The 24,763-nt window shown below is 43.8% G+C and overlaps 2 protein-coding genes and 1 non-coding gene across 22 annotated transcripts in view; 1 reads left to right on the top strand and 2 right to left on the bottom strand.

Moving 5' to 3' along the window:
• The window catches only part of NDE1 (nudE neurodevelopment protein 1), an 81,202-nt gene extending 71,662 nt beyond the window's left edge, over positions 1–9,540 (bottom strand). For 5 of the 11 annotated variants that reach the window (XM_034951179.3, XM_034951181.3, XM_008965480.5 and 2 more), the window contains exon 1: positions 8,854–9,517. In XM_034951179.3, the coding sequence (XP_034807070.2) occupies positions 8,854–8,906 (53 nt within the window). In that variant the 5' untranslated portion in view covers positions 8,907–9,517. Of the gene's footprint in view, positions 1–715; positions 836–2,473; positions 2,559–3,310; positions 3,433–8,853 lie in introns of those variants that run through there. The other 6 variants (XM_063598418.1, XM_008965485.6, XM_063598417.1 and 3 more) reach the window with 4 other exon arrangements.
• On the bottom strand, positions 9,417–9,479 carry MIR484 (microRNA mir-484). Its single transcript, NR_163107.1, has one exon. It is a non-coding gene; the product is annotated as a microRNA mir-484 (primary transcript).
• Positions 9,541–9,600: 60 nt separating the features above from the next.
• MARF1 (meiosis regulator and mRNA stability factor 1) overlaps positions 9,601–24,763 on the top strand; it is a 49,433-nt gene continuing 34,270 nt past the window's right edge. For 6 of the 10 annotated variants that reach the window (XR_010110477.1, XM_063598397.1, XM_055099363.2 and 3 more), the window contains exons 1-7: positions 9,634–9,768; positions 13,490–13,691; positions 16,444–17,130; positions 17,857–18,031; positions 18,942–19,168; positions 21,299–21,416; positions 22,302–22,474. Coding sequence is in view for 9 of the 10 variants with exons in the window: in XM_063598397.1 (XP_063454467.1) it covers positions 13,548–13,691; positions 16,444–17,130; positions 17,857–18,031; positions 18,942–19,168; positions 21,299–21,416; positions 22,302–22,474 (1,524 nt within the window). In the remaining variant the exon portion in view is untranslated. Of the gene's footprint in view, positions 9,769–13,489; positions 13,692–16,443; positions 17,131–17,856; positions 18,032–18,941; positions 19,169–21,298; positions 21,417–22,301; positions 22,475–24,763 lie in introns of all 10 variants that reach the window. The other 4 variants (XM_008965444.5, XM_003804936.6, XM_008965398.4 and 1 more) reach the window with 3 other exon arrangements.

The raw sequence follows: 24,763 nt of genomic DNA, 5'->3' as shown, positions 1-24,763 counted from the left end.
TGAGCCTGAGAGGTCGAGACTGCAGTGAGCTGTGATTGCATCACTGTGTTCCAGCTTGGGCGACAGAGTGAGATCCCGTCTCAAAAAACAAACAAACAAAAACTTGGACAAAAAATAAAATAGCTATTGTTCCAGGATAATTTTATTCTACTGAACCAAGTGACAGGGAAAGAATTTTTCCTACTGCGGTTTTGCCTCCTCCATCCCTTTTCAAACATTTCTTGAATACCTACTAAGTGCTGGGCACTGCTGAAGGAGGCAGACAAAAAGCACCTACATCCATTGCACGAGGTGCACGTGTAGTACTAACTGCAGGCACAAACTTTCTGTACACAGGAATGCTCATGTTAGGAAATTACCTTGTGAGGAAAAGGAGTGTCAATTCTCGGCTCACACATTCTAAGGCAAAAGAACACACTTTGGGCTGCATGCAGTGGCTCATGCCTGCAAGTAATCTCAGCACTGTGGGAGGCCAAGGCAGGAGGACTGCTTGAGCCCAGGAATTTGAGACCAGCCTGGGCAACAAAGCAAGATTCTGCCTCTACATAAAAAATAATAATAATGATAGAGTCAGGTGCAGTGGCTCATGCCTGTAATCCCAACACTTTGGGAGGCTGAGGCGGGCAGATCACGAGGTCAGAAGTTTGAGACCAGCCTGGCCAATATGGTGAAACCCCATCTCTACTAAGAATTAGCCGGGCATGGTGGCACGCACCTGTAATCCCAGCTACTCAGGAGGGTGAGGCAGAAGAATCACTTGAACCCGGAGGACTGAGGTTGCAGTGAGTCGAGATCATGCCACTGCACTCCAGCCTGGACAAGAGCAAGACTCCGTCTCAAAATAAATAAATAAATAAATAAATAAATAATAAATAACACACTTTGGAAACAAAAATAAGTCAAGTTAATAAACTGTTATCCAACATGGGATAAAATATATGAATCAAAGGCCCCTGAGACTTCAGCGGCACAGATCATCTGCATTTAATCCTACACAAAACACTAAGAGGAAAGGCTCAAAATGGGTTGTAGGCCGGCACGGTGGCTCACGCCTGTAATCCCAGCACTGTGGGAGGCCGAGGGGGCAGATCACGAGGTCAGGAAATCGAGACCATCCTGGCTAACACGGTGAAACCCCATCTCTACTAAAAATACAAAAAATTAGCCAGGCGTGGTGGCACGCGCCTGTAGTCCCAGCTACTCCGAAGGCTGAGGCAGGAGAATCGCTTGAACCCGGGAAGCGGAGGTTGCAGTGAGCCAAAATCGCACCACTGCACTCCAACCTGGGCGAGAGTGAGACTCTGTCTCAAAAACAAAACAAAACAACAACAACAAAAAAAACGGGTTGTATACCAACGAGGTGATGGAGGCTGGGGTGGTCGGGTAACAAGAGGCTTTAGGAGTAGCTGGGATCTAATTAATCTTCAAAACACCCGACCCATGTCCTAAAATGCCATCCTATGCTAGAATACACTATAACAAAACTAAAAATGATGAACCTGCCTAGGTCGTGCTGCAAAGGCCTTTTCTTTAGAAAGTTAAAAGGGGCCTGAGGCTCAAAGTAGAAATTAAGAGGCACAACCTGGTAGTAACCACGGACAAAGCAATCAAGGAAGCTCAGGCCCTCAGGAGGCAGAAAGCCTGAGATGGCTCGGAGAAGATAAAGTCGCCTCCCCAAAAGCGGTGTCAAGGTGACAGCGGGGTTTCCCAGGACCTCAGAGACTCAGGTCCTCAGTGAGCCCAGCCATCACTCAAGCTGCGGAATAAGCATTTTCGTCCTTTACCCAATCCCTCCCCAAAGTGCTGTCAGAAGAAACCTGAACCGTCCTGCGGCAGAGACGGGAGCAAAGCGGAGAGCAGACTGCCCCAAACGTGTTCCCGGAGGGAGGGAGCGGGGTGGGTTTTTGGAAAGAGGCCTGCAGGGGCGGGACAGTGGGTGTGAGGGCAGGGGCAACGCTGCAATCGAGGGGTCTGGGGTCGCAGAGAAGGGGGTGGCAGGATGGAGGAATAGGAGAGAGAAAAGAAACGAGGGTCATCTAGGAGAGGAGTATGGGGAGGAAGGAAGAGAAGAAAGAGGATGGAGCCTGGCAGCGGGGTTTGGGGACCGGCAAGGCTTAACCACCCAGGAAGTCCCGGAAGGAGAAGAGGGCAACGGGGTGGGAGAGAGACCAACGCAGAAAGAGAAACAAAGTTGCCAAGGGCGAGGGGCCAGCGCGAGGAACGCACCAGTGGCAAGGCACTCAGTGCCTAACTTTTTAGGACGGGAGGCTCCAGGGAGGCGGGATTTTGGAGCCCGGGGACCGGGGGAGTCCAGGCGGCCGGGAAGCGACGCGCAAGCGAGGGGCGTAGGGATCCCTGCCAGGCGGTGGCCCGGCGTCCCGGGATCCTGGGGCGGGGCAGAGGAGCTTTTCAGCCGCGGTGGAGGTCCCCGGACAGCCACCCCGACCCCAGCCCCGCGCAGCGCCGCACTTACCCGAGCAGGGGCAGCGAGGACAACGCGGCGGCGGCGGCAGAGGCGGCTGCCAAGGGCGGTGCGGCCCCGGCCCTCCGGACCCCGCCCCCGCCCCCGCCCCCGCCCCGGAGCCTGCGGTCGGCGCCTCCCATTGGCTGCTGCTCTACGGTACCGCGTCCGCCTCGGCCAATCAGCGCAGAGCAGCGTCGTTTGGAAACTTTTTTCCCAGGCCGGGCGCGGCGCGGCCACGCGGCGAAGGCTCCTGGCCGGAGGGGGCTTGAGAGGCGCCGGCTGCCGGGCGCTGGGCTGCGGCGGGCTGGCGGGCATTGGAGATGCTGCAGAACGCTGCCTGGACACCCGGGAAACGGGTTTGGGCTTGCGGGCCGCGCATTTCAGGAAAATACGCCGGCCTCTCCTTCACTTCGATTGCATTTTCCCATTCTTGCACTTTCTCCAAATCAGAAGGAAAGACAAAGATTCAGGCCCACTGAAGCTAGCAGTGACCCGTGCCCTTCCTACTCCTTTACACCAAAAGTAGAATCTTCAGCATCATTATCTTCTCCAGAAGCAGGAGAACGTAGTGCACCAGAATTTGGTCATAAACTTGGCTTTGAGTCCTAGTCCTGCCCCTTACTAACTGTGTGGTCTTGGGAAAGTTGTTTAGCCTCTATGACTCCGTTTCCCCATCTATAAAACGCCATTATGGGTCTGGCGCGGTGGTCACGCCTGTAATCCCAGCACTTTGGGAGGCCAAGGCGGGTGGATCACGAGGTCAGGAGTTCAAGACCAGCCTGGCACATGGTGAAACCCCGTCTCTACTAAAGATACAAAAAATTAGCCGGATGTGGTGGCACGCACCTGTAACCCCAGCTACTCAGGAGGCTGAGGCAGGAGAATCACGGGAAACCGGGAGGTGGCGGTTGCAGTGAGCCGAGATCACATCACTGCACTCTAGCCTAGGCGACAGGGCAAGACTCCGTCTTAAAGAACAGACAAACAAACAAACGACATTATGCAGAGGACTAAATGACTTAACAGCATTTGTAAAAACGTTTAGAACAGAAATTTGAACTTAGTAAGTACAATATATGTATTTGTTAAATGATCTTGATTTTGTTTATTTATTTTGAGATGAAATCTCCCTCTGTCTCCCAGGCTGGAATGCAGTGACGTGATATCCACTCACTGCAACCTCTGCCTTCTGAGTTCAAGCAATTCTCCTGCTTCAGCCTCCTGAGTAGCTGGGATTACAGGTCCGCATCACCACACCCGGCTAATTTTTATATTTTTAGTAGAGACGGGGTTTCACCATGTTGGCCAGGCTGCTCTCGAATCCCTGTCCTCAGGTGATCCACCCACCTCGGCCTCCCAAAGTGCTGGGATTACAGGCGTGAGCCACCACACACTGCCTGAAGATCGTGATTTTTAAATGGCTGTGTGTGCCAGGCACAATTCTCACAGCAACCCTAATTGTTCACTAACAAATTAAAATTAAAAAATAATTTTTTTCTTTTCGAGACAGAGTTTCCCTCTTGTTGCCCAGGCTGGAGTGCAATGGTGCGATCTCGGCTCACTGCAACCTCTGCCTCCCAGATTCAAGCGATTTTCTTGTCTTAGTCTCCCTAGTAGCTGGGATTACAGGCGCCCACCATTACGCCCAGCTAATTTTTTGTATTTTTAGTAGAGACACGGTTTCACTGTGTTGGCCAGGCTGGTCTCGAACTCCTGACCTCAAGCAATACACCTCAGTCTCCCAAAGTGCTGGGATTACAGGCGTGAGCCATGTAACTCAGAAGGCAGAGGTTGCGGTGAGTGGAGATCACGCCACTGCATTCCAGCCTGGGAGACAGCGGGAGACTTCATCTCAAAATAAATAAATAAATAAAATCAAGCCACCATGCTTGGCTGGAATTTCTTTTTTTCTTTATTTTCTTCTAAAACATCCTGTCATAACATGTTCATTAACAAATACCGAACATTCTGGTTAGTGGGTACAAAAATAGAGTTAGAATGAATAAGATCTAGTATTTGGGAGCACAGCAGGGTGACTACAGTCCACAACAATGTATTGTACATTTTAAAATAACTAAAGGAGTATAATTGGAGTGCTTGTAACACAAAGAAAGGATAAATGCTTGAGGTCATGGACACCCATTTACCCTGATGTGATTATGATGCATTACATGCCTGTTATCAAAATATCTCATGTACCCCATAAATATAAACACCTACAGTGTACCCATAAAAACTAAAAATATATATATTATTATCCAGCTTTTTTTTTTTTTTTTTGAGACAGAGTCTCACCCTGTGACATAGGCTGGAGTGCAGTGGCATAATCAAAGCTCACTGCATCCTGGACCTCCCAGGCTCAAGTGATCCTCCCACCTTATCCTCCGGAGTAGCTAGGACCACAGGTGTGTACCACCACGCCCAGCTAATTTTTACATTTTTTTGTAGAGACGTGGATCTCACTATGTTGCCCAGGCTGGTCTTGAAGTCCTGGGCTCAAGTGATCCTCCTGCCTCAGCCTCCCTCCCAAAGTGCTGGGATTATAGGCATGAACCACAGCACCCGGCATTATGAGCATTCTTCTGTACAATGCACCCTTACAGCACAGTGAATACAGTCAGACAAAGTACCTGTCCTCAAAGGGCTTATATTGTTAAGAGAGAAACATACTAAATCTATAAGCAGAAAAAGTAACGTCATTTCAGATACTGATAAATGCTATGACTAAGGCAAGCCCATTTGATACAACGGGCTGGGAGGGGTCACTTCAGATGCTATAGTCAGGGAAGGCCACTGTAGAGAGGAGACCATGCAACTGAACCACAGGTGATGAACCACAGGAAAGCATTAAATTGTATCTATGTTAAAGATAAGAAAATAAAGGTGCAGGAAGTTAATTGAGTTGTCCGAGGTCTTACAACTAGTAATTAACAAATCAGGCTTCAGAGCTGGCTCTGACTCCTAAACCCTCCTTCTTCAGCACTATGCTAGAGGCAAAGAGATCTTAGCTATTACAGGATCTCCCACCCCATCTTGCCTTCCTGCTATCCTACAACAGCCTTTCTCAAATTCTACTTTGGACTCCTTGCTAATTCCTAAAAACTGCTTAGAGGCACAAAGGGGAACCCCACCACCTATCAACAGGTTTAAGGAAAGTACCAAATGTCTTTCAGGAAACTTCCCAAACATTAATGAATCATTTACATGCTGCTTCACACTTTACTATGTCTGATGCCTTCCCCCTTGGAATTTTATTTTATTTTGAGACAGAGTTTCACTCTGTTGCCCAGGCTAGAGTGCAGTGCTGCAATCTCGGCTCACTGCAACCTCCGCCTCCCGGGTTCAAGCGATTCTCCTGCCTCAGCCTTTCGACTAGCTGGGATTACAGGTGTTCACCACCATGCCCACCTAATTTTTCTATTTTAGTAGAGGCAGGGTTTCACCATGTTGGCCAGGCTGGTTTTGAACTCCTGACCTCAAGTGCTCCACCCGCCTCAGCCTCCAAAAGTGCTGGGATTACAGGCATGAGCCACCACACCAAGCCTCCCCTTAGGAATTTTATTACTTATTTACTTATTCATTAAGATGGAATCTCACCCTGTCGCCCAGGCTAGAGTGCAGTGGTGCGATCTCGGCTCATTGTAACCTCCACCTTCCAGTTCAAGCGATTCTCCTGCCTCAGCCTCCCAAGTAGCTGGTATTAACCCCCCTTGGATTTTTTTTTCCTTTTTTTTGACGGAGTCTCGTTCTGTTGCCCAGGCTGGAGTGCAGTGGCACGATCTCGGCTCACCGCAACCTCTTCCTCCTGGATTCAAGCGATTCTCCTGCCTCAGATTCCTGAGTAGCTGGGATTTCAGGTGTGCACCACCACGTCCAGCTAATTTTGTAGTTTTAGTAGACACAGGGTTTCACCATGTTGGTTTGGCCAGGCTGGTCTCGAACTCCTGACCTCAAGTGATCCACCTGCCTCGGCCTCCCAAAGTGCTGGGATTACAGGCGTGAGCCACTGCGCCTGGTCCCCCTCGGAATTTTATTTGGCCCTAACCACTCTGTGAGGTTTCTGGACAGGAACTAATCACCTCAGCTTACAGAGAAACCGAAGCACAAACTGATGAGGTACTGGTGTTGCCTAAATGGCTTTGATCAAGGTATTTAAACTAGTTGGTTCTCAATTTCCCAAATTTTCCATAAAGAAAAAAGAGAGGGCATTGAAATAATAATCCTTAAAGTCCTATTTGGGAACAACATTTAGGGAAATAGGTTTGTCATTGGGTAAAACCTTAAAAACATTTAAAATGTTTTTCTTGTTCTTTTTAAATTCAATTTGTTTTCCTTGTAGCTTTGGAATATGGCTGAGCAGATAACTCAATTTAACTTCCTTAGGTCCTTCCATGATCATTTATTAATTCAAACCACTGAACCTAATACACGTAGAAGATTGGTTTCTGGGGAGAAACTCCTTTAATAACAGCTTGGTTAGTTGAAAAGCTGAATTGCATGTAAAGTAGCTACTTAAATAGCACACAAAAAAGTCTTTCGGTTTTCATAAATGTGAAGACTATAATTTGGACAAGGGAAAAACTGAAAGTTACTTGTACTCTCTAAAGTTTTCCCAGCAAAGAAACAGGAATACAATTAATAGAGGATGCATACTTAAAATATATCTTAAGAGAAAATTTATGTATTTTGACTCATAATTGTCTCCTAAGGGCTGGTATACTTTGCTTAGGCTCCTAGTCTTTAGAAAACAGCAATAAAATTACATTTCTTTTGAAAGTATTTGTAATTCAGACTTTTATTAGCCTTCAACTTAATACGACTATTTTGTTTTAAAAAATTTTTTTAATAGAGACAAGTGTCACACCATGTTGCTCAGGCTGGTTTTAAACACCAAGCCTCAAGGGGTCCTCCTGTCTCAGCCTCCCAAAGTGCTGGGATTACGACATGAGTCACCATGCCCCGCCCATTTTCAATCACTACATTTACTTGTTGTGACTAGTTACAGCTTTGGACTTGAAAGAATGCCAAGCTAAGTCAAACAAAATGTGTCTGCTTGGTAAAAAGGAATCTAAAAGAAAAATATACATATAAAGAAAATGTGGTCAGGTTCGTTGGCTCAGCCCTGTAATCCTAAAGAGGCCGAGGCGGGAGGATCACTTGAGGCTAGGAGTTCGAGACCAGCCTGGCCAACATGGCAATATCCCGTCTCTACTAAAAACACAAAAATTAGCCAGGCATGGTGGTGGGCGCCTGTAATCCTAGCTACTCAGGAGGCTGAGGCATGAGAATCGGTTGAACCCGGGAGGCGGAGGCTGCAGTGAGCCAAGATCCTGCCACTGCACTCCAGCCTGGGCAATGAAGCAAGACTTTGTCTCAAAAAAAAAAAAAAAAAAAAGTAAAAAGGAAATGTGTCTGCATTCTTTAATGTTTTCTGGCTAAAAACTATTTTTTAAAAAAAGCAATTAGAAACCTACAATTACCTTGTTTCTTAAGATTTTTAGTTAATATGGCTTGTGTTGAAACATACTCAACTGAAATAAAATGGGGAAAAAACACCTCTGAAGAGTAGCGTATTTGTTTGGTACTTTGAAAAAAGGCAAAACGCTAGAAACGGGTTTTTCATCTATTCTAATCTCCACTTGGAAAATACTACCTATACACAGATATAATGAAGATTTTTTTCTTTTTCTTTCTTTTCTAAATAGTGATAGGGTTTCACCGTTTCCCAGTCTAGTCTCAAATTTGTAGGCTCAAGAGATCCTCCCTCCGTAGCCTCTCAAAGTATTGGGAATACAGGCCTGAGCCACTGCGCCCGGCCCACAGTCAAGATTTAGTCAGCAGTAATAAATACCTACGCAGGGAGAGGATGTGTGCTTGCCATCTGCCTTCTGGAAAATTAAATACAGGCACAAAGGATTCTTCAGCTACATGTCTGATCCTGCCCTCCACAATACCCGTCTACAGGGATGTTTACAGGGATGTGTTAATAATCCCCACGTAATGGGGATTGCCTATTGAAATAACCTCCCAGTAAGGATTTTTTTGGGCAAAATATTCTCGTTTGGCAATTTCGACTTACTGATTCTTTTGCAAAGTCAACTTGTTTCTGGGCAAACTTTAAAAATAAACTCCTAAGGTAGCATTCAGCTAGCAGCTAGCACATCCTAAATCGTGTCTAGATTTAACTTACACAATATGTGCTTTGCTTTTTTCCTAATTTGCAACAGAAAATAGTAATCAGCTGGTAGTTTCAGAAATCACCCTTTTGCTGAGTCTCAAATTTTTTTTATTCCAGGGAAACGTGAAGATTGTGGGGCGCTATTTTTTTTTTTTAAAGCAAACCACACAGCATATCTGGCCACCTAAAACACAAAGTGTTTGAAACTAACCGTAAGATCTCCTTTCTGCTCGCCCAATCTGTCACTGGAAACGCAGTATTCATTTGTAACCAGCTTTGGAGCAGGGCTTTTAAAAATAACGTTTTCTTGCTAAAGTCCCCCAAAATCTCTTGATTCTTGGTGGCAATGTCCAGTTGAGTCTTTGCACACACTGTATTTTTGCCAGCTGGGTCGCAACTTTGCGAGAACTCCGGGGGACCTCGTAGGAAGCCGGGTTGGCAGTTATTTTTTTCTCCACTTGCCACTAGGTTGCACTAGATTTAGGATGCTGGGGAATATGCGCCATTTAGTTTTTAAAAATAAAGTAGGACCATCACGTGACGAGACCCGAGAGAGGAAAAAAAAAAGCCGAAGGGATAGGGTTTTTCATTGAAATCCCGTTCAAATCGCCTTCCCTCCAAAGCCTGAAAGAGCTGAATTCTATTAAATCCTGGTTGGCAGGTTTTTTCCTCGGGTCCACGTCACGAGCTCATTCTCCGCTTCAAGGTTCCTTTCGACTCCACAACGTGAAGCCAGGGGGAAGGCCTCCTTAAACTGGGGGTTTTCGCCAAAAAAGCCAGGGTCACCCCCCGGGAAAGTCCCTATTTAGGGGTTTATCGGGAGGGGACTGAGCCTGACGAGGCTGCAGGGCCGCGAGGCCCCGCCCCCCCCGGGGTTCCCAGCATGCCCCGCGCGGACAGGACGCGGCGGCGGAGGCGGGGCGAGGAAGGGGCGGGGCGAAGAGGAGAGAAGGGCGTCGGTTTTGCGACAGGGGCGGTGTGGTGCGGAAGCGGAAGTGGAAGTGGAGGGTGCGCTTGGCGGCGGCGGCGGGAGCTGCGGAGTCGGGAATCAAAACAAAGGGCCTGGGGGGGGCGGGGGGAAGGCGGCGGGGCCGGAATGTGAGCGGAGGTGGAGCCGGCGGCAGAGGTGAGTTTGCAGACAGTCCTGCGACCAGACCCCGGCAGGCTCTGCTCCGAGGCCAGCGGGGCGGGACGGAGGACAGTGTCCCCTCTTTCCCCGCTTATTGCTGGTGGGATGGTGGTGGAGAGGGGAGGTTGGCTAACTGGGACGCGCCAGTTGGGCCCCCCACGAAAGAGTTGGCTTGTCTCCCTTTCGGGTCCATTCACTACTGTCACTGTTGGCGCCGCTGTTCCCCTTCGAGGGCATTTGGCTCCCCGCCCGCCCCTGTCTGACCCCTGGTGGGGCCCTCCAGGAGTGAAGTGCACAGCTGGAAGGTTAAGAGAGAAGGAAAGGGGCGGGTGTTTTTGCAACACACTCCCCCCTCCCCGGCCGTTTTGCATTCCCCTCGGCCTTTTAGCAACACATAGGGTGTAGTCTCAGGGTTGACAGTGTCTAGGGCTTCAGCCACTCTCACTAGTAGTTGTAACGCGACCTCGTGATACACCTTTTAGAGTTTCTCAAGCACCTTTCCGGTATTACCAAGAGCTGTCCAATTGCATTTGTGTCTTTTGGACTTCTCTGAGCGGTAAATATTCTTCTGTTTTGCATATCGGTGTATTGAAACCTAAACTGTTTTCCTATTTATTAAGCTTTATTCCTTCAACAGTTTATTAAAATATGCCAGGCATTGTACTAAGGACAGGAGTTGGAATAGTAAATAAGAAAACATAGTCTCTGCTGTCATGGAGTTTATAGCCTAATGGGGGAGAAAGATAATAAAATAAGCTAAAAAGGCCGTTTTGGACAGAAGAGCTATGGGGGAGAAAACGGTAATGGGATGGGGTGGTGTGGGGTCAAAGACTAGATTGGGTGCTAAGGAAACAACATTTGCTAAATGTTCCCCGTGGATTACCTCATGTAATCCAAACAACGGCCTTGTAAGGTGGTTTCTATTATTATCACACCCATTTTAGAGATGGGATCTGAGGTTCAGAGAGGTTGTGAGTTGTCCAAAGCTGCACCGCAGTCTAATTGGAGACCAAAACGCAGACAGTCGACAGAGCCTATGCTCTCCTCATTGAGTTGGTCAAAAGACTTGAAGAGAGTGACAGAAAGGAGACTGTCGCTCAAGTCAAACAGAACCTGCTTTTGGCTACCTAAGTTGCTTCGTGGATGATATTTGGGAAGTTTTCAGGGTGCAGGCACCTGAAAGTTTTTACTTTTAATCGCTTGTATTGAGCAGTATTGAAGGCACCTTGATGTAGTGGAAAGGGGTGAACAAGCCTAATTTTGTGTCAGGCTCGCTACAAAACTTCATTAAGTTTCTTTTTCTCTCTCTGCAAAAATGTAGCTAATTTCTCCCCTGTCTATTTCACAGGATTATTGCAAAAATTATATAAGAGGATCCCACCGTCTGGGTTTTTTTCATCATTATATTCCTTGTGCCAAGCACAGGCCTGCTGCATAGTAGATACTAAGTAAATATTTGCTGAATGAAGACATAAGTAATGTTAAGTGAAAATACTTTATAAACTAGATAATACTGTGAATGTTAGCTCACTTTCAGGATTTGGCTTTGAAGAAGTTTGAGAGAATGTTTAAGTTATGAACACCGTGAATATCACAGATTCTTAAGATTTTGAGAGGAGCTTTTTGGGGGACATAAAACCTGTATCTAATAGGAAAGACAAGAATCGTAATTTACTATCAGTGGTAGCAGTTAAATCCATCTCCAAATTAACCACTCCCAATAGTGTGTAGTAGGTAATGTTTACTTTGTATTTACAGAGTAGGGAGCATTTTGGTTGGCACAAGAGATACAGTGGTGAAAATAGACAGTGGGGTTCATTTATCTAATTTTTTTTTTCTCTGTAATGCAGTGGCGGGGAGAAATTCGCCACATTTTGCATAGGAGGAAACAGAAACTTTAAAACAAAAATTTTTTTAGAGATGGAATCTCACTCTGTTGCCCACGCTGAAGGGCCAGTGGCACAATATAGTTCACTGTAGCCTCAAATTCTTGGGCTCAAGAGATCCTCCTACCTCAGTCTCTCTAGTAGCTGGGACTAGGCGCATGCTGCCACACTATGCTAATTTTTTGAACTTTATTTTATTTTAGAGCTGTGATCTTGCTATGTTGCCCAGGCTGACAAAAGAGCCACGTAGTAAATATAGGCTTTGTGGGCCATACAGTCTCTTTGCAGAGACTCTCTTTGCAACTCTGCAATTGGAATGCAAAAGCAGTCATAGGCAGTATTTAAGTGAATGAGTGTGTCTGTGTCCCAATTAAACTTTATTTATGGACACTGACATTTTAATTTCATGTAATTTTGTTTGTTGGTTTTTGAGACAGGGTCTCACTCCGTCGCCCAGGCTGCAGTGCAGTGGTGCAATCACAGCTCACTGCAGCCTTGACTACGCAGTCTTAGGTGATTCTTCCACCATAGCCTCCTGAGTAGCTGGGGCTACAGGCATGCACCACCACGCTCAGCTAATTTTTTGTAGCCATGGGGTTTTGCCATGTTGCCCAGGCTGGTTGGGAACTCCTGGGTTCAAGCAATCCACCCACCTTGGCCTCCCAAAGTGCTGGGATTACAGGCCTGAGCCACGGTGCCTCGCTTGCATTTATTGTTAAGACCTGTAAGAGTGTTGTTGCTCTGGCGTAGATATAACACATCTGCGACTTGAGATTTTTCTATCAGTTAGTTTTTTGGTGGTATATCAGATTGCACTTTCATCATTAGTAAACTAAGAAATTGGTTCGATTTGTTCTGTAGCAAATCAAATTCAAAGTCCACAGAGGCCACTTAGTTTGGACTTTTCATGCTCAGATCAAGGAACCAGTGCAAGAAGTTGCTCTTAAATCAATTTTAAAATCTTACATATAATTGTCAATGAGGATGTGGTGGTGGCTCTTTTACTCAGATTAGATGCTCTCTTCTGTTAACTTTTGACTTTCCTGAGCAGAATCTTTAGGGAGAGAGAGCCGAAAAGAATTCAGAAAAACTGTAGAAAAAATTGATTCCAGCCAAGTGAGGAGAAGTCTCACTCTGGAATATGCAAGTTTCCAAGATATGGCTACTTCTCTCAAGCATGGTTACGTGTGGAAAGGAAACAAGACTCATGGAGAGTTCATTTTTTATTTGAAGAGCTATGAAACATGAAGAATGGCAGATTATAGATTTTTTTAAGAAATCAGGTTGTTGCAGTTAGATTTTAAGCATAAACAGTCAACCAAGTTTACCAAATTTTATTAACCCGTAATATGTTCTGATATTTTGTGTTTTTTTCTTTCTTTAATTTATTATTATTATTTTGTTTGTTAAGATTTGAATTGTTGGCCGGGCGCAGTGGCTAACACCTGTAATCCCAGCACTTTGGGAGGCCGAGGAGGGTGGATCACTTGAGGTCAGGAGTTCAAGACCAGCCTGGCCAACTTGGTGAAACCCCATCTCTACTAAAAATATAAAAATTAGCCAGGCATAGTGATGGGCTCCTGTAGTCCCAGCTACTCTGGAGGCTGAGGCAGGAAAATCGCTTGAACCCGGGAGACGGAGGTTGCAGTGAGCTGAAATCGTACCACTGCATGCCAGCCTGGGCGACAGAGCGAGACTTCCTCTTGAAACAAAGATTTGAATTGTTGAGAGCCATAGGACTGTAAATATAGCTGTGGTTTCACATTTTAGTATGTCGTAAAATTTGTACTTATGCAAGGAAATAACACTGAAATCTTACTCGTTCTTAACAGGGTGGAAGAATGAAAGAAAAGAAAGATGAAAGGATGTTGAATCACTTTGCATGGCTGTATGATGGAAGGAAACGGAACTGAGAACTCCTGCAGTAGAACACGTGGATGGCTTCAACAAGATAATGATGCTAAGCCATGGCTTTGGAAATTCTCTAATTGCTTTTCTCGTCCTGAGCAGACGCTGCCACATAGTCCCCAAACGGTAACTATATGCAAGACTAAGGATGTAGCAGATTCCTCATCCAAATAGATGAGAGAGGTCCATTTGGTGTGGGATACAGTCTCTCATCCTAGAGTCTGTGCCACATTTTTCTGTAGATCTTGCTTGTATTGCCTCTTATACCACATTATAATGTGAGAGCACAGCACAATTTTTTAACTCTTCTATTTCACTTTGAGTAACAGTAGATGCCTTGAATATTTAATGTTAAAATTTGGGAAAGATTTCTTCCTCATTAAAGTCACAGGTAACAAAGATTAAAAATCCACATTGTGGAATAAAATCAGAGGAAAATACAAAATATGTTGTATTTTACTGTAGCCCTCTTGAGTTTTGAGTCTATAATCTAGGAAGGGTTGGGAAGAGCTTATCCACTGCCTGTTTTTTATTTCGAGATTTCTCTTGAATATTTAATTCTCAGTATACATTTATGTCTCTAACTTCTTGCTTACTCATTGTGATTTTGACATTTTCTTTTTTTTTTTGAGGTGCAGTCTTGCTCTGTGGCCCATGCTGGAGTGCAGTGGTGCGATCTCGGCTCATTGCAACCTCTGCCTCCCAGGTTTAAGCAGGTCTCCTGCCTCAGCCTCCTCAGTAGCTGGGATTACAGGCCTGTGCTGCCATGGCTGGCTAATTTTTGTATTTTTAGTGGAGACGAGGTTTCGCCATGTTGGCCAGGCTGGTCTTGACCTCCTGACCTCAAGTGATCCTCCCGCCTCAGCCTCCCAAAGTGCTGGGATTACAGGCGTGAGCCACCGCGTCCAGCCAATTTTGACATTTCCTGACTTCATTTCATGCACTCATGTTACCACCTTTCTATTTCTTATTTTCTATTGTACGTGGGATTCAAGTGAGACTATAATATAATTTTATATAAGGGTATTAATAACTTTTATTTGATTTTATTTTTTGAGATGGAGTTTCGGCTCAGCCGCCTAGGCTGGAGTGCAGTGGCACAATCCGGGTTCACTGCAACCACTGTCCCTAGTTCAAGGGATTCTCCCGTCTCAGCCTCCCTAGTAGCTGGGTTTACAGGCAGTCGCCATTATGCCTGGCTAATTTTTGTATTTTAGTAGAGATGGGGTTTCACCGTGTTGGCCAGGCTGGTCTTGAACTTCTGACCTTAGGTGATCCACCCGCCTCGGCCTCCCAAGTGCTAGGATTACAGGCGTGAGCCACCGCGCCTGGCCGGGTGTTAATAACTTTTTAAAAACCAGTTTAATTCTCTATTTTCTCTAGGTTTTCACTATATAGTTGTCTTTGTTGCAAGACATCAAGTAATTTGGGTCATTTTAGGAGTGTTTTATTTTAGAGACAGTTGACAGTGAGGGTTGGCATCAAAAGCAAGGCTTCCTGGGATGGGGTGGTAGATCTGGTCCTCATGGAGTCACACAATTCAGAATTACATGGTCAGCTTTACAGATCTTGAAACTCAATTTTGTCAGTGGCATGCAGAGTGGAGTAGGTTCAGGGGATCAACTCATAATAAGCCTGCCTGTATGAGCCTGATCTGTATAAATCAGAATACCAGTGTGTTAATTTCAGTCTGAACTATAATTACCAAGAGGGCAGTTCATTGGCTGGTCAGCCCGTTGCTGTTATCTCCCTTTTAGGGAAAGTTTAGCTGAAAATTCACATTTCTTCCAGATGAGCCTATGCTCCCAGGTGAGTGTAGAATCACAGCAAAAGGAGTGGAATTTTAGGCGTCAGATGGACCCTCATATGCTATGAAGGGTGAGCACGTCTCAGTCACTGTAGCCGGGCCCCCTCTTCATCTTAATGTCTCTTGCAGTCAGCCTGTGAAGGCTGATGAATTCAGTCCCCTTTCAGTGGCTAGGTACTGTGCCAGGTGGTCTATGTGCTCTATCTTATTTTATCCTCCTAGCAACTCTAGGAGGTATATTGTATTCCCAGTTTATGGATGAGGAAACCAAAGTGTAGGTTGAGTAACTTACCCAAGGTCATACAACTATTGAGTATCAGATTCTAACCTAGGTCTCTGCCACTGATGCTCTGCTCAGAACCTTTGTAATATATTGGCTTCCTGTGTCTGTGTTGGAGTCATGTGGCAAAGTATTTGTCTTGGATCTTTTTCTTGGATAGTTTTCTAATTTCTCTAAATCTTTTCACTGGCTGCAATATAATTGTCATTATGGCTTTAGGTCATGATATCTTAGGGTTTATGAAATGTCATCAGCAACATGGGTGGGCCATCTGGGTAGATGGCTGATCTCATCTGCGTTTGAAACTTTACTCTTTTCCTTTGGGGGATCTTACTAAAACCCCTTATGGCCTGACCACAGAACTATTAAGTATTGTCCTCAAACCACTGTGTGTGTTAGCCATCTTTATTGAATGCTGTTTGTGAGGGGTTGTTTTCATACCACCTATTTTGTCTTCAGAAGATTCTGTGAGGCAAGGGGAAATTACCAAAAGGAAGTTACTGAGGCGTGGTGGCTGCTAAAGATGTAAACAGGCCCTCCCACCCCAGTCTGTTTCAATTCAGGAAGAATGTAGTCTTAATTTTAGTTGTGTGTTCCAGTGTTCACGTCCTACAGACCTCTCTGAAGAATGTTTCTGGTTTTAACTAGCTGTGATTCCATTTTGTTCAGTTATGATTTAGTGATGTAACAGAATTGAACACTATTTCTGTTTGTGCATGCAGTAAGATATGAGTAACCAAAAAACCACGGGCCTCATAAAATTAATTTATGTTCTGATTTTCTTTTCTCAGAAAGAGTACATGGAGAACAAGAAAGTTGCTGTGGAACTAAAGGATGTACCATCACCCCTTCATGCTGGCTCTAAGCTTTTTCCAGCAGTCCCACTTCCTGATATTCGTTCTCTTCAGCAGCCTAAAATACAGCTTTCTACTGTCCCCAAAGTAAGCTGCTGTGCTCATTGCCCTAATGAACCCTCCACTTCGCCAATGCGTTTTGGTGGTGGTGGTGGCGGTAGCGGAGGTACCAGTAGCTTGATTCACCCGGGCGCACTGTTAGACTCGCAAAGCACCAGGACAATCACGTGTCAGGTAGGGTCAGGGTTTGCTTTCCAGTCTGCATCTTCACTCCAGAATGCCTCAGCTAGGAACAATTTGGCAGGCATTGCAAGTGACTTTCCCAGCATGTGTCTAGAGAGTAACCTGTCTTCCTGCAAACACCTGCCCTGTTGTGGAAAACTCCACTTCCAGTCATGTCATGGTAATGTGCACAAGCTGCATCAGTTTCCGAGTCTGCAGGGCTGCACCTCCGCTGGCTATTTCCCCTGTTCTGATTTCACAAGCGGGGCTCCAGGGCATTTGGAAGAGCACATTTCACAGTCGGAGCTAACGCCTCACTTGTGCACCAACTCTTTGCACCTTAATGTGGTACCTCCGGTTTGTTTAAAGGGCTCACTTTACTGCGAAGACTGTCTAAACAAGGTTGGTATCTTTTTATTTCTTAAGTTGGGTGCAGCTGAGGATTGAGGAATGACTTTTTTGAAGTGGATTTATCTTGAAAAGTATTATACATGGGGTTGAAGATTCTCCCATGGTATAGCGGAATCTCCCCATCAGCATAATTTTTGCTGGTTCTGAAAGAAACAAAGGGTAAGATGGGAGATCATTCAAAAAAGTAGAGAGTCATTATTTTTGTAGTTTATACTTTTAGAGCCTCTTGTTGCAAACAAGAGGTTGGCAAAGCCTTCGTGTTCTATGTTTAAAGGCTAAAGCACGATGGATTTCTTATAACTTACATTCAACTTATACATGGGCCCATTCATGTAAGGTAGATAACTGCATGTTGTCTTTTTGCAATAATGTGGGAAACCTGAAGCTTGGCCTCAGTCACATTGGTGTTCAAGTGAGACTTTGCTACCCTTTATGTAAAATATGTGTGAGGTCTTCGTTGCAGCAGACTCATGCCCCAGAATGTAAAGATCTGACCACGTGAATATCTTTCTTGATCATGTCAAGTCACTTCTGGAAATGAATTTATGAACTGATAGCTAATGGTTCTTGGAAAGATTATTTGAAAGTCCTTTTTATTAGAGGCTAGCAAGTGGAAAGGTAAAACACTTAGAGTGTATTTTCAGTTGTTGTATATAACTCCAGCTTCTGAAATGATGTATCTGACACCTCCTCCTTTTTAAAAAAAATTTAAAACAGCCAGCAAGAAATAGCATAATCGATGCGGCTAAAGTCTGGCCAAATATACCACCTCCAAATACTCAACCTGCACCTCTTGCTGTCCCTCTGTGTAATGGCTGTGGAACCAAAGGAACAGGGAAGGAGACCACGTTGTTATTGGCGACCAGTCTAGGCAAAGCTGCTTCAAAATTTGGTAAATGACAGTATGGCATAAAATGTGCATATTTAAATAGCTTTCAATATCTCATACTAACATTGCATTTAATCACCTTTGAAGGATTCCTTATGGTTCTAAAGCTACTGTGTATGTGAGTCTCCAATTCCATATCTTGGTAGAAATCTTTTTATTATTATGGACCAGGAAGTCATTTGCCCTTTATGTTGGGCCGAGGCTATACACAGAAGCTGTGTATAGAAAAATTGGTAGTATATCAGGAGAAATAAAAGTGCTGGAAAAGACTTGGTGTCACCTTAGGTTGGAAGTCGCACTTGTTGACGGTATACTCCCTAGAAGTGCTTAGAATAATTTACTAATGGCTGATTAAAAACAGTATTTGAAAACCAAAGAGTTCTCAGTTAAAATAATTTCCCTAAAAAGTAGTTAATGCGACGTTTTGAAAACATTTTTAAAATATTAAATCAGATGTTAATGCAGCGTTAACTCAAAATCAACGACAGTCACAGCTTCACCCTTTGTCAGCTCCTCAGTGTTGGTTACTACCAAGTAGGTAGATAGGTGTGGGCTAAGCTTGAAAGTCGGGTCCTGGAGCTGCAGTATCCGGTCAGTTAGTGTGCTTGTGTTCAGAGAAGCATCACTGCTTAATGTCAGAATGGCTCATGCTTGGAGGTGGATTTATTGTGGGCTTAAAGTTACTTGACTTTTAGATTTGTCTTCTCCTGAAAAACAGAAATAACCTCTTAGAGTGATACTTTGACAGCTTGATTGCTTATTAGGTCAACCAGTGAGGTTGGTAGCCTTAAAACTTGGCATTCATTAATAATTTAGTTTTTCTACCACTGAGAATGATAGGTAGTTATTATCTTATTTTAACTTGCAATTTATTTTCCACTACAAGTAATTGAAAATGTTAACATTTCTTAAGGGTCACCAGAAGTTGCAGTAGCTGGACAGGTGCTAGAAAACTTACCCCCCATTGGAGTTTTTTGGGATATTGAAAACTGCTCCGTTCCCTCTGGCCGGTCAGCAACTGCTGTTGTGCAAAGAATCCGTGAGAAGTTTTTTAAAGGCCACAGAGAAGCAGAATTCATCTGTGTATGTGACATCAGTAAAGAAAACAAGGAAGTTATTCAAGAGCTGAATAATTGCCAGGTAAAAAAAAATTTAATAATTTTAATCTATAGTAGAGGAATAAGCAGATATTTGTTTGTTTGTTTGTTTTGAGACAGAGTCTAAATGTCACCCAGGCTGGAGTGCAGTGACGCATTCATGGCTCCCTGCAGCCTCAAACCCTGGGACCCCAGTGATCCTCCCACCTCAGCCTCCCAACTAGCCAGGATCACAGATGCACGCCGTCATGCTCGGCTCATTTTTTATTTTTTGTAGAGACGAGGTCTCCCTATGTTCCAACCAGAAACAGAAACTAAGAACCCATGACTGTATTCTGTCCCTTGGACACCCCTGGATGGCTTTCAGGATCCAGGGTTAGGTGGTGGAGGCTTGTCTCAAACTCCTGGGATCAAGCAGTCCTCTTGCCTTGGCCTCTAAAAGTGCTGTACGTGTGTGTGTGTGTGTGTGTGTGTGTGTGTGTGTGTGTGTGTGTGGTTTTTTTTGTTTTTTTTTTTTAGAATTCTGATTGAAAATTTGTTTAATGATATTGCATTTGTGCCAAGTTTTCAAATAAAATAAATTAGCAAAAGATCACCTCCAAAGTACTAGAAATAATTGAATCATTCTTTCAGTTATGCTCCCTAATTTATACTTTAGTTCTATACTGGTATAATGGTTATATATGTATTATTTCCTTTGATTTTCATTACTGCTCTTTGAACCAGGCACGTAGAATATATAATTCACAATTTACAAATTAAACTAAGGCCCTGAGAGGTGAAGAAACTTGTTTAAGATCACTCGGCCAGGAAGAGCAAGGATCTAAATCTAGATTTGTCTGACCCCCAGAGTCTGCTTTTAAGCTGAAACTAGAATTTGGGTCTTTTGACTCTTAGATAATTAATTATATTGATAGTCCATATTGCTTGTCTAAAATGATATACCCATGTTCTTTACAAAAACCAGCAAGTTATTATTGTGTATTGCAGGTGCCTGAGGCAACTTTCTCAAAATAAACCTTTCCTTCCTTTGGGGATTTATATGCGAGCCTGATCGTTTTAACAGAAATAAATGCATTTTAGCTCCCTTAGGGGATATCCTCCCTCCTCTCTCCACCACCTCGCCCCAGATCCTGAAAGCCATCCAGGGGTGTCCAAGGGCGAGAATACAATCATGGATTCTCAGTTTCTGTTTCTGGTTGGGCTAGTAAAGCACCTTCCTTATCTCTCTTTTCTGCTTATTAGTAGGGACAGAAACTAAAAACTATGGCTTCCAGCTGCTAAAAGCCCAAAACAAAACAAAACAGAAAACAACAACAAAAGGCGGATTGCACAAGCTTGCATGGGTAGCATGGACAGTTGACATAAAACACAGCCTTAAATCTTATTTTAGTCATTTGTCTGATCTTTACCACCTCCAAATTGTTGGCAGAAGCTATTAGAGCAAATTTAACTGAGTTCAAATTTCACTTCCTATATTCTACTTATTTTCTGAAAGGAGGATGAAAGAAATGCAAAAACAGAAGATTGGAGATGAGAGCAGGGTTAGTCACAGACCCAGTTCATATCAAGAACCAATGTTGAGATTACTGAGATCTGTTGTAATTTTTTACCATTCCTAATAGTAATAAGAATTTTTTTCTCAAGAATTACTTATTAAAATATGGGCAGACATCAGTGATAGACTGGATAAAGAAAATGTGGCACATATACACGATGGAATACTATGCAGCCATAAAAAAGAATGAGATAATGTCCTTTGCAGGGACATGGATGAAGCTGGAAGTCATTATTCTCAGCAAACTAATGTAGGAACAGAAAACCAAACAGTGCATGTTCTTGCCTTATAAGTGGGAGTTGAACAATGAGAACACATGGACACAGGGAGGGGAAAAACACACACTGGGGTCTGTCTGTCGGGGTTGGGGGAAGGGGAGGAAGAGCATTAGAACAAATACCTAATACATGTGGGGGCATAAAACCTAGATGATGGGTTGATAGGTGCAGCAAACCACCATGGCACATGTATACCTATGTAACAAACCACGTTCTGCACATGTACCCCAGAACTTAAAGTATAATAAAATTTAAAAAATAAAAAATATGGGCAGAATGTGTAGCAATTTTCTAGCCTCAGCTCCTGCTTATTCACCCTTATTATAAATTAATGCAGGTAACCGTTGCCCACATCAATGCTACTGCAAAGAATGCCGCTGATGATAAACTGCGGCAGAGTCTCCGCAGATTTGCAAATACACACACTGCTCCAGCCACAGTGGTTCTTGTGTCAAGTAAGTACAGAAACATCTGCTAATTTCAGCTAAACTCACTGTGTGGGAAATTATCATAGAAGCCAGCAACATGTGAAAGTAAAATGTATCCCCAAAGAGGCTGAAGTACATGAGACATGTTTATGGTTATTGTTGAGAACTGTTTAGAAAAAAAATTGGGTCTAGGTGGATTTCTGTATTTCCTCCTTGGAACTTGAGTTATTGTGGGACCAGGTTTATTTTTTATTTTATTTTATTTTTTGTTTGTTTATTTTGAGATGGAGTTTTGCTTTTGTTGCCCAGGCTGGAGTGCAATGGCGCAATCTCGGCTCACTGCAACCTCCGCCTCCCAAGTTGAAGCGATTCTTCTGCCTCAGCCTCCCAAGTAGCTAGGATTACAGGCATGTTCCACCACGCCCAGCTAATTTTGTATTTTTAGTAGAGATGGGGGTTTCTCCAGTTGGTCAGGCTGGTCTCAAACTCCTGACCTCAGGTGATCCACCCTCCTCGGCCTCCCAAAGTGCTGGGATTACAGGCGTGAACCACCACGCCCGGCCGGGACCAGGTTTATTAAAGAAAAATGTGATTTTTTTTTTTTTTTTTTTTTTACCTTGTGCTCAGTATTAATAATTTTTAAAGTTTAAGTTAATTTTCAAATTTGAGTCTCCCCAACATATTTGCTCCTTTTTAATACTGAAAGTAACATATGTGTCTTGGAATTCTTTTGGTAAGATTGTCTTACATTCTTCTGATGTGAAACGTGTTTCTTTCCTAAGAAACGGGGGAAGCAATTTTGAATATAGTCCAGCCTTTCCTTTCTTCTCAGTGGGTGTCAATAGAGTTGTCTGTCTTTGTCAAGTGTTTCTAATGTTTGGGGATGGGGTTGGTCTGTACCTTTTCTTTCAGCTGATGTCAATTTTGCATTGGAACTTAGTGACCTGAGACACAGGCATGGTTTCCACATTATTTTGGTCCATAAAAACCAGGCCTCAGAAGCACTGCTGCATCATGCTAACGAGCTGATCAGATTTGAAGAGTTCATTTCCGACTTGCCCCCCAGGTTACCACTAAAAATGCCAGTAAGTGGGTTTGCGTTATTTTTGCCATTTTCCAATATTACATTGTGGAGGCTGAAAGACAGCCCATAATAAGGGGGTTGCCAGGCCCAGATGGGGCTGTTCTTTGTAAGAGGTGGGTTAGATTTTGAAGTAAGGCTTAGAAACCTTCGGTTCTTCTCACAAATATACAGATAATTGGTATGTATGAAGTTTGCTTTTATTTATTTCAAAATATCATATGAAATTGACTTGTAGATTTACCTTCCCAACTTGCCAGTGTCTTCAGAGCTAGCAGTGTTTTGTGTCAGGTGGATAGAAATAACAGATTAAAAGTCATGATTCTTCTTGCTTCCAAGTATTATGGGTAGAGAATATGGTGAGGGTTCTCACATACTTGTGTGGTTGGCGCCAAATAAGTGGAGTCATTGTGCATTTTTTTCGATATTTAATCCTTAAGCTTCAGCGGGCCTCTGAGTCTGTGCTTTCTATTGTGCATTCCCTGTGGTGCATGGACACAATTAGCAGGAGTGGTTATTGCTCCACCTGTGTGTAGCCTGTTTATGCCATATACTGGGAGGAGGGTGTGAGCACATTTCCAGGACTAGCATTTCTGATAGACTTGACTTGGGATTAAGAATGTTTATTGCAGTGCTGGGCTGTGTTTAAGCCGTTGGCGAATATGTGTGTAACTCTGAAAGAATTAATGATAATGGAGAAGGAGCCATGGTGTGGGTGATCCAGGAGAGTGGGCAATCCCATACATTAAATGAAAGTCTTCACATATAATTTAATAACTGAGAGTTACAGAAGTACGTTAGACATGATCTCATGCAAAGTCTTCATTTAAGGGAGAAAGAAATCAGCTCTTAGAAAAAGTAAACGTGTCATTGGTGATTGCAGCAGTTAAGAGAGTGGGCCCCGGGTATCCTGATTCCGGCACTTGCCTGCTAGTCACCTGTGTCCCCGATACCCAACAAGCCCCCTGCGGTCTGGCTTAAGTTGAAACTCATGCTATGGACAGTTGAGAGTTGTGGATACCAGAGGCTTACCCAGGGAGTAAGCATATACAGGCCTTACCTTAATCTTTTGAGGCTCTTTCCTAACTCACCTTTGTCATTATTTGTTTTTAGTCACTTGGCTGTAGTTACATTTCTTCCCTTCTGCTTCTGTTTGACGGTCACTTTTCTAACTTTGAAGGCCTTATGTAAATACGGTGTTTTTTCCTGGGAGGTGAAGGTTGCAGTGAGCTGAGATCGCGCCACTGCACTCCAGCCTGGTCGACAGAGCGAGACTCTGTTTCAAAAAAAAAAAAAAAGTAAATGTAGTGTTTTAGGTAAGAACTTGCCCACTTTGGAGATTCTTATTCCTTATGGTTAAAAAAACCAAAACAATGTTTTGATAATTCAAACCATTTAGTTTTGCTGGATGTTTTTTCCCATCCACTAGAGTGATAATTTAAGATACATTTCTTTTTATGTTCTTTAGTCTGTTCCTTTAATTTTAATAAATTAAACATACATTGGTACTGCCTGGGTTTTGAGTCCCAGGTGTAATAGGAAAAGTGTAGATTTTGTTGATAATTGGTCAGTACCCCTCAAATAAAAAGAAAAGCCTCTGATTAGAAAAGTATGGTGTGGGCCGAGTGAGGTGGCTCATGCCTGCAATCCCAGTACTTTGGGAAGCTGAGGTGGGCAAATCACCAATCACCTAAGGTCAGGAGTTCGAGACCAGCCTGGCCGATGTGGCGAAACCCCATCTCTACTAAAAATACAAAAATTAGCCAGGTGTGGTGGCGGGCACTGGTAGTCCCAGCTACTTGGGAGGCTGAGACAGGAGAATCACTTGAACCTGAAAGTGGAGGTTGCAGTAAGCCGAGATCATACCACTGCACTCCAGCCTGGGTGACAGAGTAGACTGTGTCTCAAAAAATCTAAAAAAAAAAGAAAGAAAAGAATAGTGTGGTATGATCATTGTAAAAACAAACAAAACACAATATTTAGAAATGTGGAAAGTGAAAACCCCACAATTCTACCCTCCAGAAGTAACCACTGTTAATATTTTGGTATTGCCCTCCAGATTTAAAAAATGTATGTTTAAAAAAAAATGTGTCACATATACAGTGTTCTGTGGCTTTTGGAAAAAAACTATGTCAGAGCTTGGATGTCTTTTCATGTTAATATATATTAATATAAATCTGCCACATTTTAAAAACCAGAACTTTGGTTTGAAAAGTACTTGTATGGCTGGTCTTTATTTAACCAGGCTACCTGTTAGTGGACATTTTGTTTATACCCAGTTTTGTGTTTTGTT

Source organism: Pan paniscus, chromosome 18, assembly GCF_029289425.2.
Source record: "Pan paniscus chromosome 18, NHGRI_mPanPan1-v2.0_pri, whole genome shotgun sequence".
Taxonomy (NCBI): Eukaryota; Metazoa; Chordata; class Mammalia; order Primates; family Hominidae; genus Pan; species Pan paniscus.
The sequence above is the reverse complement of the archived record's forward strand: the minus strand, read 5'-3'. Positions and strand labels throughout refer to the sequence as shown.